This window comes from Typha angustifolia, chromosome 3 (assembly GCF_048772165.1).
Source record: "Typha angustifolia cultivar Huaian chromosome 3, ASM4877216v1, whole genome shotgun sequence".
NCBI lineage: Eukaryota > Viridiplantae > Streptophyta > Magnoliopsida > Poales > Typhaceae > Typha > Typha angustifolia.
This window is the reverse complement of record NC_133241.1, coordinates 7,803,852-7,821,474: the sequence shown is the minus strand read 5'-3', so window position 1 is coordinate 7,821,474 and position 17,623 is coordinate 7,803,852. Positions and strand designations below refer to the sequence as shown.

General features: G+C 37.1%; 2 protein-coding genes across 5 annotated transcripts; one reads left to right on the top strand and one right to left on the bottom strand.

Moving 5' to 3' along the window:
• Window positions 1–72: 72 nt before the first annotated feature.
• Window positions 73–4,181, bottom strand: LOC140777933 (probable alkaline/neutral invertase D). Its single transcript, XM_073122367.1, has 5 exons — window positions 3,984–4,181; window positions 3,239–3,670; window positions 2,472–2,903; window positions 1,249–1,807; window positions 73–711 (listed from the first exon to the last, which is right to left on the bottom strand). Exons 2-5 carry the CDS (start codon window positions 3,629–3,631, stop codon window positions 416–418), a joined length of 1,680 nt encoding a protein of 559 aa, XP_072978468.1. The 5' UTR covers window positions 3,632–3,670; window positions 3,984–4,181; the 3' UTR covers window positions 73–415.
• A 2,844-nt stretch (window positions 4,182–7,025) lies between these two features.
• LOC140777943 (uncharacterized) lies at window positions 7,026–17,417 on the top strand. Of its 4 annotated transcripts, none has more exons than XM_073122393.1 (15): window positions 7,026–7,158; window positions 7,395–7,545; window positions 8,987–9,081; window positions 9,220–9,281; window positions 9,370–9,461; window positions 9,573–9,708; window positions 11,071–11,157; window positions 12,042–12,135; window positions 12,703–12,810; window positions 13,984–14,084; window positions 14,272–14,337; window positions 14,443–14,530; window positions 15,450–15,510; window positions 16,163–16,226; window positions 17,015–17,417. In XM_073122393.1, exons 1-15 carry the CDS (start codon window positions 7,137–7,139, stop codon window positions 17,147–17,149), a joined length of 1,362 nt encoding a protein of 453 aa, XP_072978494.1. In that variant the 5' UTR covers window positions 7,026–7,136; the 3' UTR covers window positions 17,150–17,417. The 4 variants fall into 4 exon arrangements, 3 of the variants coding, with proteins under 3 accessions (XP_072978494.1, XP_072978485.1, XP_072978502.1); XM_073122384.1 differs by having other exon boundaries at window positions 7,026–7,194; XR_012107128.1 differs by lacking the exon at window positions 17,015–17,417 and having other exon boundaries at window positions 7,026–7,194; window positions 14,432–14,530.
• The last annotated feature ends 206 nt before the right edge of the window (window positions 17,418–17,623 follow it).

The window sequence follows — 17,623 nt, the reverse complement described above, 5'->3', positions numbered from 1 at the left end:
CAGAGCGGTTGGTCAGTATATGCAAATCTTGAACCCGTTGGAACTCTAACTACTGGCCAATCAAAGATATGACCATCGTGAGTCGAACTTTTGCAATAATAATAGAGTTAGCAGGTGAAACAAGATGAATTAAATCTAACAAAAGGGGGCTTTAAATTATGTAAGATAGGTGCTCCTCTTACAATAAGTCGAGAAAAGAAAAACAACAACTAAGAAAACTTTTCGATGCTTACCGAACCCGCCAAGCTCACCTTATTTCCCGCGCGTCGATATGTGTAGTGGTGTACTGTGCAGACATGGCGTCCGTGCAGGGGTTAAGCTATCCGAACAGAGACCTTGCCAATTCGGATAGAGGATGGCTTCCAAAGTACAATGGTGTGAGAATACGTGCTTCTGTCCGAGTTGGAGCTTCTTCTCAGCAGTTCCATGAGGCGGACCTCTTTATTACAGGCTTCATCGCCTTGTCCTCTTCAAGAGAGACCATTCCTATATGCGAGGGATCTTCCAGCAGCATCTTAGCCACCAAATAGCCTGAGATGGACCACGTCTGAAACTTCCTGGCTTGTTTGCCAATATATCGTCCGAGCTTCCCGTCATAGTACTCCGGCCAGCAGTCCTTCAGCAGCCGGCTCTCAGCTAGTTCTATGGCCCTTCTCGCAATTTGCGGCCGTCCAGTCTTGATGCATGCCGCAGTAAGCATCCAAAGAAGAACTGCAGAAAGCACGGTGGAAGATGGGCAGTATCACTTATTAGAGAGTTCTTTCTTTTCGATTGAAATATAAGGAGTGCAGTATCGCATATAAATTATCTGGCTCAAAATTTCCAGGGTAAAGAATAATCTTTGGACATTATATGGCAGATGCCATGACTAAGGTGTGAAGAAATTTTCAAGAATAAACTCTATGGAGATAGTACTATGAAAACTTTATAGCATGAGCTCGTGAAGAATTTTCCACACACAATCTCTAGTTGTGTCCTAGTAACCATCATTTTAGGGCAAGTGACGTGACTGATAAGATGGAAGAAATCCTGGACAGCAGACTCCGAAGAGTTGATTAGCGATGAAAATTTTATAGCATGTGCTAGTGAACATTCTCTTATCACCGTTTTCTTCGATACTGTTGTCTTTATAAAGAAGTAATTATATCTGTTGAGAGATCAATTAACTAAGGTTGTTCCGATTTACAATTGCGAAGAATAGACATGCAATTCTACAAAGAACAGCCAGTGGTTTGGTTTGCTACTAACCTGGCCAAGATCCTCCATTATGATAACTCCATCTGGTATTTTTTGGGTCAGAACCTGTCACAATCCGCCATTCATGGCTCTCAATAGCAGGATAGGATATCTTCAAGGGCATCTCACCAACCAGCTCCTCCCAGCGTTCTTCAATTAGATCCATAATGGCCACAGATTGCTCTGGGGTAGCAAGAGATGATAATATGGCTATACAATTGCCAAGAGCAAACCACCGGAAGTCCATTCTTGCAGGACTAACATTTCCAATAAAGTAACCACCGCGGCAAGGCATAAAATCAAATAACCAATCCGGAATAGAATCAGGTATAACATTAAACTTGTTGACTGCTGTATGTGAATATTCTTCTGTTTTAAATCGATATATGCCATTTAGCTGCTGGAAGTCGAGCCAAAAGTAACTTCTCATGTGATAACTTAAGGCAGGCAAGCGTGTGACTATTCGTTCTATAAACTCTTTTCCCTCATTATCATGTTTAAGCATTGATAAAGCACATCTCAATGCCATAAAGAAAAGGGCTTGGATTTCAATAGGATAGCCATAAACACCCTGCAAAGTGAGAGACATGACAGAAAAGTTCTCAAGTATAAGCAACTATAAAAAGTTGAAAATTACACTTATTATTAAACAGATTCAGACATTTCAGGAAGTCATCAAGAAAAGTACAAGCCCCTGTATGGAAATTAATGAAGATTATCTCCACTAAAATGTGTGCTTTTTGAACATCTTTGATCAGCTTTCATGTTCATCAGATTTCAACTTCCAGAAAGTAGTATATGGAATACGTTCTGTTTTTGTTCCAAATGAGCAGATAGTCTCAGTCCAAGATACTTGAACATAATTGTTCCAACAAACAAATTCCTAGCTAGCATTTATCAAAAGTCTCTAAAAATATCTTAAGACTTTTACAGTGTTGTTTCGAGAGACTTACAGAAAGATTTCTCAACTGATTTGGACACTAGAAGTTTTGACAGCTAAATGTTGTTGGAGATTGTCCAAGTTCAGTGGTTCTTATCTAGCTTGACTTTCCTATGATATTAAAAATCAATTTTAATTCCTCAAGTAACAAAACACAAAGATAGCAAATTTCTTCAAGCAAGAAACATCCAGTAAATATGACAAGCAGGAAACAACCAATGGATATGACGTAAGAAAGTTCAAGATATAAATATAAATGTGAAAGGAAAGCAAAACAAGAGGTTGATGCTCCTACCATTCGACGGTCTATCATCGAGCAACCATCGGCACATAGCAAGGTTGGAAAAGTGTCAAACCCCTCTGACAAACAAAGAGCTAATATAAGCCTCATCCCCTTTTGGCAGTCTGGTGTTTCCGATAGGGACATATCCCCAGTAGACTTTGTATATGCACGAAGAAGAATAATCCACCAAAACCCAGAGTCAACTGGTGCAACCCTACCAATTGCACTCTCGCCAAAATCTGCAACTATACTATCACTTTGCCTGACCGGATCATGGAGCACCTTAAAACTAGCTGGCATTACTCCTTCTCCGAGCTTGAAACGATCTATCCTCTTTTCCCAGCTTTGAAGCTGTAACGTCTTCACGAGGAAATTCTTAACTATCTCGGGTTCACCATTCATTAGAAAAGCTAACGCACTCGGTACAAAATCCCGCACGAAAACCTGCATTTGGAATGATAAGATATCAAAAGATGTTCATGGAAACAACAAATCAATAGAATCCTTACAAACAATCATGTTTACGAAGTTCCAATCACAATAAATAGTTTCAGAAATTGCTTGCTTCAGGAAGAGATAAGCATAGGAAAACCAAGCACAAAATGTATGCAACAGAGTTGAAGCAATCAGGTTGACAACTAAAGACAATTCATTAACATTCAAATCTATCATTATACAGGACATGACATCGAACAGAGTAATACCAACAACTCTGCAATGAAATATTTCCTAGCTCTTGATCTATTAATCGAAGTTAAATTAATTCCACAGCGATGTACCTGATCATAATTAAGCACTTCCTCTGATGCATGATCATAAGCAGCGATGGTTCCCACGGGCTGCCCTTTAAAGTGCACCAAAGATCTCCGGAGAGCCTCCCACGCCTCTGCGACCATCGGATGTGGTTCGAACGAGTTCCTCGAGAATGACGCCGGCGTGTCGAACACAGAACGCAATCCCATAGGGGAGTATATGTTCTCATAGCTATCCACCGCTCGAATGTTCCCTGAGATCGAGAGCTCGCTCATAGATCTCTCGTCGAACGACCTCTTCCTCTCGATCTTTAGCCTCGTCTTATCGAGAAGCTTTGACAAATCGAAGTCATCGGCCTCAGTGATGGAGGACTGAGACGAGACCTTCTTCATTCCTACACTCTCGCGATTCCCTTCCATTCCAGGAATTAATTACGATCCAAAAAAACACCTCAAGATCTGCATCAAAACCAAATAAAACCGTAATTTAAGCGATATTCAAGCTACGATCGAATAAAAACGAGCTACATTTCGCTATCGTGAGACGGCAGACGCAGGATTCCAAGAGGAAACAAACAGATCCAGCTAACAAACAAGAGAGCATCAGGATCTCCCCAAACTTAGCTACGAAACAACCGATCGAAGCTGAGATGCGTCGATTTCGAGGCGAGGTGTCTCCAAACTGATCGAAGACTGCCATAGCGCGTATTAAGCGCCAAAACAAAACGTCCAAAAAATTCAACAAAATCAGGAAGAAATAGAGCCAACGGACCGTATTTTGAGATCGTATACGAGAAGATCCGTGGGAGAAGTCGTTGGTGCAGATTTGGAGATGAAGAGAGAGATGAACGGGAGAAGAGCGAGGAAGGATGAGAGGAGGAAAAAAAGAGCATGGCGTAGAGAAGGGTGTATTTATAGGGAGGGAGGATGAGAGGAAGGAAGAGGAGACGAATGGCGAAATGAGCGTGTCTACGCTTCTCATACCGCTCTTCTCGGCCACCTCTTCCTTCTCGTGCTCGAGGGGTGACCGCCAGTAGCCGGTGACGGCCTGTGGAGAGCCCGCCCTGCTGACGTGGACTAAGGACAATGCTCCATCCCGGGGTTGGTAGTGTTTAGCTGGCCCATGAACTTTTTGTCTTGGTCGATCTCTAGAGAGCGACGTTTGTTATTTTAGGCAAAGAAATAAATAAAATAAATTAAAGGTTTACTTCCTGTTTTAAACTCTACCACCTAATTTTACTTTCATTGGCTATAAAAAATTATATAATTTTTTATGAATAAAAAAAAACAGAATATATCGCCACCTTAGGGTGTAATTACTGAGAGCTACGACTCATACTACTCTTTTTAATAACTTCATTTAATGCGAATTGCGTGCAGCTAAGAGCCGGAATGGGGTTAATTATTGGGTCACAAATTATTCTCCCGTGACTTGAATAACCAACACTCCATTATTAGTCGGGGTCAGAGAGCCATGCGAAGTCGTACACCGCGCACGATTTCCGAAGCCACAATCTCTGCACGATATCCACGTGCTCTCGTCCGTTACCACGAGGCCGCTCAGCGTGGAGACATGGAGCGTTCTCATTGGTCCCAGATCAGATACCGTGTTGGACAAGCGATACCATTGATCGATCGCACTGCGTTAGGTCGGTCAATACTGGCCGTCCGATTGGTCGATCCGATCCTCGGAACTAACGACGGTCGAGATGTCATTTATTCGGCTCGCCGTGGAACATTCCCATTGGTCCCAGATCAGATATCGTGTTCGACTAGCGATACGATTGTTCGCACTGCTCCGGGTTGATAGTGGCCGTCCGATTGGTTGATCATCAACCCTTCGAACTAACGACGGTCCAGCTTTCATTTATTCGTCTCATCGGCTGCCGCTAAAAGTGGGGGCCCGTGGGTCACGTGGTAGGAGTTCACTGCCGCTGTGCTGCACGTGATGTTACACGCCAGAGATTCGTGGAATCGAACGGAGTGGAGGATCTCTGTTGTCGTTTTAGTAGACAAGATTCGAATTTATGAGCGAGTTGCAATTATTTGATGCTTAGATCGGAACTTCGGATCCATGGTCCTTTGGTACGGTAATCCTAGTTTTTTATTTAATATTATTTTAATACTGGGTCTGAATTATTTGCATCTTTTATGTTATCTATCTAAATAAGAGAGTGTTGCTAAGCAGACATATTGAAAGTTTTAGCATCTCTATAACCTATAAAAATCACCAGAATCATCTCATCTAGAGTCAGGATCTTTATTTTATAGTCTGTATCTATGAGTTTTTTTTTTTTTTTTAGAAGTTAGGCTAAAATGAGACCGGCGTGACAAACTATCGAAGTCCCACAAAAAATATACCTAGCTAAACTATCACCAACAAAATTTAAAAATCTATCGATAAAAAGAAGCGACAAATATGTTTACATTTATTAGATGCTCTATATCATATCATAAAATAATACCCATTTAAAACAGTCACATAAGATGGCCTTGAATTCAACTTCAAATTTTGAGTTTGCTGAAACAAAATTTTGTAAGGACTAAAGCAAATCACCTAAAACTATGTAGTTTCTTCCAAAGCCACCAAATGATGTATAGTTGGCTTATCTCAGCTCTTCTTAAAACCTATTCTTGTAGCTATCTCTTTCTTTCACCATTGTCACAGGGAAGAACACAGAAAGAGGAGGAACCCGAATAAGAAAGACGGGAAGAGGTAATAACTAGGAGCCGTGGGATAATTTTGGCGGATAAAGTCTGGTACCACTTAAGGTCTATTTTGGTTTGAGAGTAAACTCCGAACTTGATTAGTTAATTTTAATTTTTTACAAAATAAATTTAATTAGATATAAAAAAAATAAAAAAAATAAAAAAAATATTTAATTACTAAACTAGTTTAGAAATCCTTGAACCCGTTCAGAGAGAGTCCAAACAAGGCTTGTCTATGAGTGACGAAAACTCCAAATTCAACTTTTCCTCTTCAAAAGTTCCTTGTTTCTTTTTCTTCTTTCTCTAATTCTCTCTTACTTTATTCCATAAAAATATTTAAATGACAACTGAGCACTCAGATTGAAACTAAAAATTATAAATAATTTAGCCAGACTATAAACATAATATTAAATTAAAAAGTCAATAAATCGGATATACATACAGTAGCTAAAAGTTGGTTTATTATTAGGCATTTGGGTAGAAAATTGTGTTTAGGACTTAGATGGATCGGATATAGGAACTAATAGGGGCTAGATCCAAGCCCGGCCCAAGATGCACACATCTCGGCTCAAAATATAGCGTTTGATTTATGCATAAATTATAAATATACGTGTATTTATAAAATACAAAAATAAGATTATTATAAATTATAATTAGATAAATATATATCAATTTAAATATGAATAAGATAAATACATATCAAATTTTCTCTGACGATCGATCGATTTTGTGTCTAAATTAGACCTTTTAGATAATAAATTGACCACGTAAACAAAAGTTTGGGAGGAGTTTTTAATCCAAAAGATAATTTCTATTTGCAAATTTTTAATAGAGAGAAAATTATAAATAACATCTTATAATTTGACAATATTATAAAAGAGACCCTTGCTGTTTCTTATTTATGAACTGATCGGAGCCTCCACGTATGGTTTAGTAGTTTTTAGGTTTTAGCAATTAGCATAACGGAGGCTCTATTTGTCAATAGCGAGTATTTCTTTCATTTATAATATAGTTAAACTATAGGATGTTATTTGTAATTATTCTTTTTAATGATCACAAAAGGGAGGCAAGTGGCCTTCACGTCTTGAATGCCTCAAGGGCGGCATCAAAGCTTTTCTCCATCGCAAGCCTCGGTTCCCTTCTTCCTCTCTCGCCACCTATTAAAGAGACGTCTCTCTCTCTCTCGTTCTCTCGCTCTCTCGCTCTCTTCTCTGGAATGGAGTCCGGCCAATGTTCTGGTACGAAGGAAGACGATCTCGTCTGGGCCAAACTCGGTACTCCTCTGTGTGTGTGTGTGTGTGTGTGTGTGTGTGTGTGTGTGTGTGTGTGTGTGTGTGTGTGTGTGTGTGTGTGTGTGAGTATTTATCTCTTCTGCGATCGGGAAGTTAGGGTTTCGACGAAGAACGTGATGTACTTGCGATCAAGAATGTAGATTGCCTCCGAGTACTTTGTAACGGTTTCTTGAATGCTGCAGTGCCCGCCGATTCCAGGCATTCGGAAGTGGAGATCAGATTGGGGGACACGATGATATGCTCCGAGGTCACGAGCTCGTCGGTGGAGAAGTTCACATGGTGCGAGATAAGGAGGAATGGGGATAAAGATTTGGCGACGATCAGAAACTTGAGGTTAGGGCAACGAGTTATTGAATCATTTCAGAGCCGTTTCTCTTATCCCGTTTTATTAATATTGACAAATCCTTCCGTTTCGCCAAACTGAGGAGAAACGCCATATTTGAAAGTTGTGAAGTAGGAAATTGATAAGTTTTTGTTTATGTTTGCACTTCTTCGCTGTTTCCAAGTATTACCATAGGCCCCGTTTGGATTAAGGGGAAAATTATCTAGAATAGTTAGTCTCTATTCTTACTCTTAAAGTTGTACCTCTAATCTAGAGTGGGGGTATTCTAATGTTTGATTGTAATCTAGAACAATGATGTAATAATTATTTTGATGCGACATAATGAAAGAAGGAAACTTTTGTTTTTGTCTCTTATGAATTTACGACGATACCCTTTTATGCGACATAAAATGGTGCAATGGGGTAAATGGACTAAATATCATACTATAAATTATAGATATTACAGTACCATTCTCTATGTCTGAAATTCATGTATCTGTATATGTATTACAATTATCTAGATATGCAATGGTTACATATTGACATCTATACCACCAATCAGAAATTTTTGTTTTCCGCACTTATTGCTAATACCTGCAATGCATGCATTCATATATGCATTATCATTTTGTATATATGCAATGACTATATGTTAATATCTACACTTACCACTATACAATAGATTGACTTTCTGTTTTTTGTATTTATAGCTCATGCCTGCAATGCATGGGTCCATATATACAGTATCATTATCTATGTATACAATGACTACATGTTAATATCTACACTTTACATCCAATCCTCAAATTACACGGTCCACATTACTTAGATATATTGACACAATGCTATAAAAGGGTACATATATTGCTACAACCAAACTGAGGACATCTGGTTCATAGTTTGCAGTAAAAATTATTGCTACAACCAACCAATCAGTGATAACCCTCAAATCACACCATCCAAGTGCTTAGATGATTTGAGTATCATCACCATTATTGTGATCAAGTAATCAAACACCATTTGAAAGGAGATAAATAAAGACAACAAACATGGATACAGAAAAAAGTGATTCAATCTAGAAGGAAAGATTGCTGAAAGGGCATCCAAAGAGAATCTTTAGACCTGATTCTTCATATAAATTATCTAGTATACACAAGAAAACGAAGCTATTGTTCTGATGCGGATGAAAAACAAAGATAGCCACTATCAAGATCCCATAGTACTGTTTCATGCATTAATCAAGCTTATGATGACCCGTTTGCTCAACCTTGTGATTCATTTGCAAAGTCTGAGATGTAGTTCCTATTTTGAATTTTGTTACATATGGCATGTCTTTTGATCTCCATAAGCATTTGATGTCAGTACCTACATTTCCTCCTAAGATTTTGATGAGAATTTTTTTTATGAAACTTGTTTCTGCATGCCTCCTTTCTCCAATTCTCATTGATAAAGTTCAAATTCTATAATTGTTGATGGAAACGTTGTTGGAGAAGAAGCAGTGGATATAAAAAGCGGGAGTGAAGTCATTTCAGGGCCTGATAGAGAAGGTGAGGTACAGGATCCTTTTCTCCCCCAAAAGCTATTGAGATTCTTTTGCAGCACAACTATGTTGTACAATCAGCAACCTAGAAGATTTATGCTATTACTTTTTTTGCAACTTTATCTATTGCCATTGTACTTTTCAGGGTATTTGACTTATGCCTTTGAAGTAATAAGTACCCAGAGTCATGATGGAAAGAATATTAAGGTGTTTTTTTGTGAATATCTTTTGTCAAGTTCCTTTTAGCTATTTTCCTATATTCACTCATTAGTTACTATAATGTGGTTGCTGCCAGATCATGCTAGATGTTGAGCATGCAAAATGCAGCATATGCTTAAACATATGGCATGATGTTATTACTGTTGCTCCTTGCCTCCATAACTTCTGGTACTCATTCATCCTGATGTTCCCCTTCTGCTCCTCCCTCCCTCTTGTCTGCATTCTTTATTTCCTAATATTTTTTGCGATTTGAACTCTTACCTGTTTCTCCTTTTATAGCAATGGTTGCTTCTCAGAGTGGTTAAGAAGGTCTTCAACACGTTCACGTGATAGAACACAAAATGTTGCATGTCCTCAGTGCAGGGCAAGTGTACATTCTGTTGGAAAGAATCACTTCTTGCGGAATATTGAGGAGGTACAATTACCTTGACTTATTTCTGTTTATTCTGTCATAAGCTTTGAATCTCTTCAAGCCCTTTAATCTTTATATTCTGTAATGCGCAATGAGCCAAGAGCCACTGCAATTTTCCTTTTGGAACGCCAACAACATACCTTTACTGTGACATTTAGAATTTTTTTGCTCAATTCAGTTTCCAAGACGTCTTAATTCTCAAATCTTAGCAATGTTTTGAATCTTTCAATTATATCACAAGTTCGCTTATCAGGTGTTTATCTGTTAAATTTGTTTGCATGGACTTCAACATTTTGAGGTCCTAACTGGATCCAACTAATATATTTCCTGACTGTCAAAATCATTGATATATTCATCAATTGTCTTTGTTATCACAAGCTTATCAGGTGTTTATCTGTTAAAGTTGTCTATATGAACTTCAACATTTCCTGACTCTCAAAATCGTCAATTTTTGCATCATTGGTCTTTTGTGTACTATTTCATACTTAGTTATTGATTTGGGATTGAGGTTTTAAGGACGGAGTTTTGCATGAGAAGATGTAAAATCAGCTTTTGCATGAAAAGTTTATTTCTACTTCCTAGTAAGAGCAATCCAGTAGTTTAGGATAAAGTTTGCCCATATGACTAAAGGCTGGTCCATTGGCTCAACAGGTACTTATGAAGAATATGCAGTGACTATAATCTCTCTTTCGCCACGATTTTTAACTTACATTAACGTATGTTCCACCGCTTGTCAAGCTTCTTTTATTTTCTTGACTTTTAGAAGTAGCATGAATTAAGCGCTTTGGTATTCTAAGGTCAGGCCATGGTTCGAATGATTTTGCACTCTCTGGGTTCACATATACCTTCACGTGAGACGTGTGCATATATTATACCCACAAAAAGGGCATGGTTATCTGTTAAATACTGGTTTATCTTGTCATACTAGCCAATCATGCCCAGAACATGTACCAATAAGCAGTGAAAGAAGCTAGATGACTTGATAAGCAATCCATACTGATTGTGTCATTGCGCACAATCACATAGCACATTGGTTTGAACCACTGATCACTATTTGCACGTATACCTGTTAACACTTGTGATCCATTCCATTGACCTGTTTGCCTCGTCTATTCTGGGTGATGCATCTTTGTTCCTGGAAATCTGTTTGTAGTTACATTTTAGATGACCAACACTTCTACAAAAAAGATATACAAAAAACTGAGCTTTTTGGGGATTCTGTTAGATTCATACGTTCGGAGGCAAATGACTTCTATGGGATATTGGTGTTCCTTCCTATTTATGTACATGTGTTATGGGATATTGGTGTTCATTTTATTGTTGCCTACAGAAAATATTTCTCATTTTGGATTCTATCTTCTGTAGGCTATCCTGCAAAATTTTTCTTCACTAAAGCGCCCTGTTGAAGAAATTGCACTGTTAGATACATATGCCTTGGTTAAGTCAAATCTTGTAAGTTCTTTAGAAGTTTATGTTAAAAATGACAGGTTAATGTATAGATCTATCAGTCTGCTTAGATTTCATTTAGTGCTAAACAGGAGCATCTCTTTCTTGATGTATATATGTTTAGTGATGTCAATTAATTCATTTTACTCTTGCTTTGCAGTTAAACTTAGAAAGTTTTTTTCTATGTAATAAATTGCAAGTTGATATATTTGACAAATCAAATATAGAGCTGAAGTATGATGTTGATGCTCCTGATTTCTCAGTCATGAACTTTTTTTTCCCAAATTGATGGTTTGGCTATTTGAAAGCATTTATGCTTTTAAAGAAAGAAATTAGGTAGTGATGCATATGAGGTTAGAGTCCTGCAAGTTGTGCTTCATTTTAGATTTTGATGTAGTCATTCTTGCAGAAAGAGTAAAGATTAGCTCCCTTCTTCTATTTTTTTCCACATTTAGGTTAAATTTGGGAGTTTCACTCCTTTATTTGAGGCTATACACAAGAAGAAGATAGATATGAACATGTCGACTTGTCTTCTATTTTCATTATGTGCAGTACTCTTGCTTAAATCTACTTTTGCCAATAAGTCAACACCAAATTTGGAGGATGGCAAGAAATTGTACGTTTTCCGATCATTGCTATATTCTCATTGCAAAACTTATTTAATTGGGAAAAAGCTTGTGAGTAGCGATGATATTCATACATTAAAATGTTTCCAGTTTTCTAAAATCTAAATGCCGTCTTATGAAGAAGCCGCTACTTTTGATTTTTGATGCAATTTATCTCATACTAAATTAACAGAGGTCGTGTGCATATCGTTGACACCAATTTGTTAACATCTTGATATCTACGCTTATAACTGATTTGGAATTGTGTTTCGGTGATTGTCTAAGGTATTTGAAAGGGAGAAAAACCAGTCAAGAAAGCGCCCTTTGTCATATTCCATTGATGAGAGCAATGAAATTAATCTTCCATGCCCTCAGTGTGGTAATATAACCTTCTTTATCGTACGAAAGTAACTATCTCATGTCCCTAATTTTTTTCCCATTCACATTATTGATCTTCAAAACAGTGTTATTACGATAGATGTTTTATACAGATAAAATATTATTTGAAGGATATTGTGTAAATTATGCCATGCATCTAAACCATTCCCTCACGTTATTCAAAGAAAAGAATTTGATTTCGTAATGTAGAACTAGTTATTGTTAACCTCTTATTGGCAATAGGAATCACTGATATCTGATTTTCTTTATTTGACTAATCATTCATAGTGTGACGGTCTGCTCTCTGACAATAGGGGTCGGACTACATATACCTCGTGCATTGGAACACCCCTTTTAATAGAATGTATAAAACTACAAAAAGTTTTTATGAAATATTGAAATGTATCTCATTCTCTCTTGGGTTATCGAGATTCTTTTTTGCTTTCAAGCTAAGTACCTTATATCTTAGTACTATGATTATTTGCATTTTGATAGCTGAGTTAATTTTATGGGTTTCCTACCATTGTGCTGGCCTTGCACTCTTTTTAACTTTATAAATTTTCAGCAGGCACTCAACTTGGTGGATTTAGATGCCGCCCTGGCACTGGTCACTTGCAGTGTCATGGATGTGGAGGGATGATGCCATCTAGACCTAATATTGGTGTAACTCAACATTGTAATTGTCATGTACCATCTTGAAATTATTTTACTTAGATTACCAGTGATAGGACTTCACTGCATAATGTCTTTCCCACCTTATTTTCTTCTACTTTGAGTTTATTATGCTGAGAAGGATCTTGAGTATCTGCTTTGAATTTCTTGTTATCGTCATTGTTTCCAGTTGTACCCAAGTTTATTGGTGATTTATTTGTTCTGGTTGGATGTTCCAACAAATTCAGCATTCCTCATTTGTTCGGAACACTTAATCTGTCTTTAAGATCATGAGGACTTCTCTAATCTGGATATTATTATACATTGCATTGAATTTAATACCCCCTTTTGTTGGTTCGTTGCTACATGATATCTAATGGACATTTAGGTCTTTAAGTTTTTTCACATGATCTTTATTCTGTACCATGTCTTGTGTATTCTGCAAATAAAGTATGATTATAAATTGCCCCTACCTAAGTTTTGTTGGATCGTGTGAGAAAGTCATTTGACATACTATGTACTCTAACCATTCACCACAATGTAATTTTTAATGATGGCCCCGCGTGCCGGTTGGCTCTTATCGTGCTGGCGGCGTAGCAGCACATGGCGTGAAGGGTGCTGGCACCTCTCCTAGTAGCTTCACCACTCATCTCCGTTGCTCGCTGTCATCGCTCGACCTCATCATCGCCGTCACCATAGCTGCTCGACCTCGCCACCCATCGAGCTCTCATAGCTCGCACCCATGCCCTAACCCAAAGAGGAAGAAAGTATTCAGGTAGGGTCAAATGAAAAATTAAGTTGGTGAGAGACGAGGTTGGCGAGGTCGGCAAGGTCGAGGTCAAGGTTGATGGCAAGTGGCGAAGAGTGAAGGAACCATATTGTTCCTCTTTTTTTTTAAGTGTTATTAATTATGTGACACCTAAAATACTTTTCCTACTCATTGCCCGTAAAGTTATGTGCATTATTAATGATATTAGTGGTTTCTTAATGGTGAATATTTGTTCTCTTGCATATCTTTTAGTGTTAAACTAGCTCACATGTTTATCGTTCCAATTTACATGTTTTTATCGGGTCCTTTCATTCACTGAATTGTATTGATACTATCTGATGTGAATTTCAGCTTGACTTCCGTCATGTCAACTTCTGATTAAAGTATGGGCTTTCAAGGCTGTATAATGAAATGCCACTTATCTTGCAGGCATAGGGTGTGATAGAACATTTTGTGGGGCTTATTGGCATTCTCAAGGTGTGGATGCAAGTGATTTTGATGTAATCTGTGATAGGGAGATATTCAAACCAGTATGTCAACTTTGCTAATCATCGACCTCCTTCTGTATTTGACTATAACATATTTTGTCTTAAGCTATAAAAGTAACACTTATTTTCAAGGAAACTTAGATGAAATACTGGAACTTGTATGCATCTTATGCATTTTTATTTTGATATCTTTTGCAGAATCTATTACTGATATTTCTTGCTATTGCAGATTTGTGAACGTACTATCTCCAGAATTCCTGATTCGACACACCAAAATAATCCTTACGAGAAAGATGTATGAGTACTTATACCCTGAGCTGGTGCTTATATGGAACAAAAATATTCTGTCTTCTTAGAATGAATTATCTCAGATGTGACTACATTAGAAGTGTTTTGTTAGATTACGGAAAGGTGCATACGGCAAACAGGGAAGACATTGCAGGCTGTAATTTCGGATTGGATCACTAAATTTAATAATAAGGAAATAGGTAACACTTGTCGCTTACAGTGATGAATTTTCAATAGCTCCTTATTTAGTATCATAGCAGGAAAATGTTTATGATAGTCACATTCTCATATCTTATGTGATAAAAACATAACAATTTAGCATTGCCAACTTGGAGGTTTGTTTCTATTTCTAGGGAACCCAGCTGGACCTGTCCCTAAACTTTGGAAGTGTCAGAATATCCCACATTCTTTGCTTCTAATCCTGGCCAAACTAAATGCCTTTTTACTAGCAAATAAGTAATCTTAGATTTTGCTTGTCCATTGCTTTAGCCAGGATAAATCACCTATTCATTTCTCATTATGGTTTGTCAAATATATCCTGAAAACAAACTGGTCTGAGTTTCGTTCATGAATCAACTGCAGAAATGGGAAATGCTAGTTATGGTAAGATCCCTAAGATGGATATGTTAGATATCTGGTAATATTGTTAATCATGCGTTTTGTGAATCCTTCCTCTAGCTGAAGTCCTATATACAATTCAATGCAATCATCGGGGCAGTTGTTAATTCTTTAATATATGTTCGCAATTTCTCTTAACATGACAATCAGAATAACTTGCATTCCAGAAAGTTTTAGATTTGAATTCTCTAGAATATTTTTGGGTTGCCATTAATATTTCAAGGTCTGAGTCTTCAAATTTCCTTTTCTATTTAAATGCATGTAAAAGAGCAACTTTTGAATATAATTATAGGGCTACAAGCAATTATGCAAAATCACATTACAAAAGATGCATGATATATGGAAGAAAATGTTATATCTCTTGGATCTATGTAAATTTTTTTTTTCGTTTTATTTAGTGTTCATGTCTTCAAAGAAACCCTCTTTCCTTCTCTTTTCTATGGATAAAGATGTCTAATTATCATCAAGACTTACAATTTTCATCTTTTTTGGTCCGTGCAGACCGTACAAGGCTGCAAATAAACCATGTTGAGGCAATCACTTCCAGTACACATCTTTGCAAGTAAGTGGCATACTGTGGCTGGCCCTTTTAATGATTTAGTGGAATTAATGCAAGTTTGATTTGCGTTTGGTGTTTCTTCTTCCTTCTGTTGTTATAGAGATACAATGGTCGATTGAGCTATTTTTGTTTTTGTTTTTGTTTTTGTTTAGTTGTTTCTTCTATGTCTTCTGCTGCCGTCAGGCCCTACGATAACCTGACACATTCCAAATTTTTAGCAATTGAGAAATAGTTGTTTTACTTTTCAAATTGCTATCTGTAGATAGAGTTACTAGGTATTCCTTGCTTTTGATATTCATGAAACTATTTGTCACGTAGCATTTTATGTCTTTCTGTACAAGCATCTTGGTAATTATCATGGCGATCAATAAATTAGTAATTCTGAATGCTTTTCTCTTTAGTTAGTCTTAAACTAAGATCTTCAAAGCCAGTTCCAGTAGAATGTTTCTAGAATGATTTTCTAACATTTTGTTAGTAGAAATGTATTTTTTCCATCTATTTCTGCTTTGTGTTGTTCATTGGATATGTCTGCTTTTCATACTAATTTCCTTCTCGTGAATTATAATTCTTATTTATGCCTATTATTATTACATTAAACATCCTCTTAATTCTTAACTGATGAAGATGTATTACTGAGGTTTTCAAATGAATGCAGTGACTGTTACAACAAGTTGGTCGACTACCTCTTGTACTGGTTCCGATTATCGATGCCTAGACATGTATGTGCTTCTAACCTTTCTTATTGAAAATTATGGCTCAAATTTTGTAAGTTACTTATAAATGCTATTGAAGCATTTGCAAGAATGGTGAAAGGATGCATCAGTAGGATCTGTAATTTTGCATGGATGAATTATCATTGTTATTATTTTTTCCCCTGTTTACTCTTTTCCTTGTATTGTACCTTGTAGCGAGTCTCACTTCCAAATCATATTGATTACTGATGCATCTTCCAGGATATTGTAAACTGAGTGAATCTGCTATTATGTTTATGCTGTTGTTGCTATTATTATTGTTCCGAGATAGATATTATATGGGACAACTTAATGTACCATAAGAACGTGGTGGATAGTTTGGGCACACAAGTTTTTATTTGCCATTGCAATTTGTGATAGAGAAATCAATAATTTCTGTCCTGAATATTCGTGGATAAACTGTTATGTTATTCATGTATTAACAATGTGAAGTGTGGATCTTCAGCATGGTTATTTTAGCTTTATTTTCTAAATATCAACTCCAATACCAAGGTCTAGTTTTCATCATTAAACATGCATTAGTATATTCATTTTCCTTGTATCTTATAATCACTCTGGTATTTGTTTTTAGTTTTGTTGTATGTGAACCTAATTTTCTGCGTATCAGAAGTAAAAATGACTTAAAGACAAGTGACCAGACAGTTAGTTAAAACTGTCTTGAAACAAGAAATTTGTGGTCTCAGAAGTCAACATTTTCTGCTGTTAGATGTAAACTTTGTTTGTTGACTATTCTGTTATATTTTGTGCTCTTACAGCTTCTTCCACCTGATGTGGCCGATAGGGAGAACTGCTGGTACGGTTATCTTTGCCGCACCCAACACAATAGTCTTGAACATGCTCGAAAAAGGAACCACGTATGCCGTCCAACAAGAGGCAATACCAATAATTAATTTCGTCTCAGCCTTCTCTTGTTAATAATCTAATATATTTGTGGAAGTAAGTCATAATCTGATATTACTTTTGCATCCATCCTTGTGTGTTGTCATATGTCTTAGTAGTCTCAATTATGACTTTCCTGGCGATCCGATGCATGTTTATGTTGTCTGTGCAATGAGCGGAGATGGAGATTTTTTTTCCTTCTTGCTGTAAAATAATTTTTTATTTGACCCGTTTTCAACGAATATTGGATACCACTGTTTTGCCTTCAAATTAATTGTTGACTGCTTCACGTCTTTGTGCTTATCTGTCATATTTGATGAATTATGATGATTGCAACCTTATAATGAGAGGCCACTTGATTAAGACATTTGGAAAAGGGAAGCAAATGTGTAGTGTCCTTGACAAAGCATTCAGGAATCTCTAACCTCCTTGATATTTTTTGGTATTTTAGGATTATACCTGCCTGGACTGCTTCCAACCTATTG

Bases quoted from the DNA above. Each gene is read 5' to 3' on its own strand.
- LOC140777933 (XM_073122367.1), bottom strand. From the start codon at position 3,631: ATGGAAGGGAATCGCGAGAGTGTAGGAATGAAGAAGGTCTCGTCTCAG. The intron at 2,904-3,238 runs GTACATCGCTGT...TTCCAAATGCAG, and splicing joins AAGTGCTTAATTATGATCAG to GTTTTCGTGCGGGATTTTGT. The intron at 712-1,248 runs GTTAGTAGCAAA...TGCTTTCTGCAG, and splicing joins TAATGGAGGATCTTGGCCAG to TTCTTCTTTGGATGCTTACT.
- LOC140777943 (XM_073122384.1), top strand. From the start codon at position 7,137: ATGGAGTCCGGCCAATGTTCTGGTACGAAGGAAGACGATCTCGTCTGG. The intron at 14,085-14,271 runs GTATGTCAACTT...TTGCTATTGCAG, and splicing joins ATAGGGAGATATTCAAACCA to ATTTGTGAACGTACTATCTC. The intron at 16,227-17,014 runs GTATGTGCTTCT...GTGCTCTTACAG, and splicing joins GATTATCGATGCCTAGACAT to CTTCTTCCACCTGATGTGGC.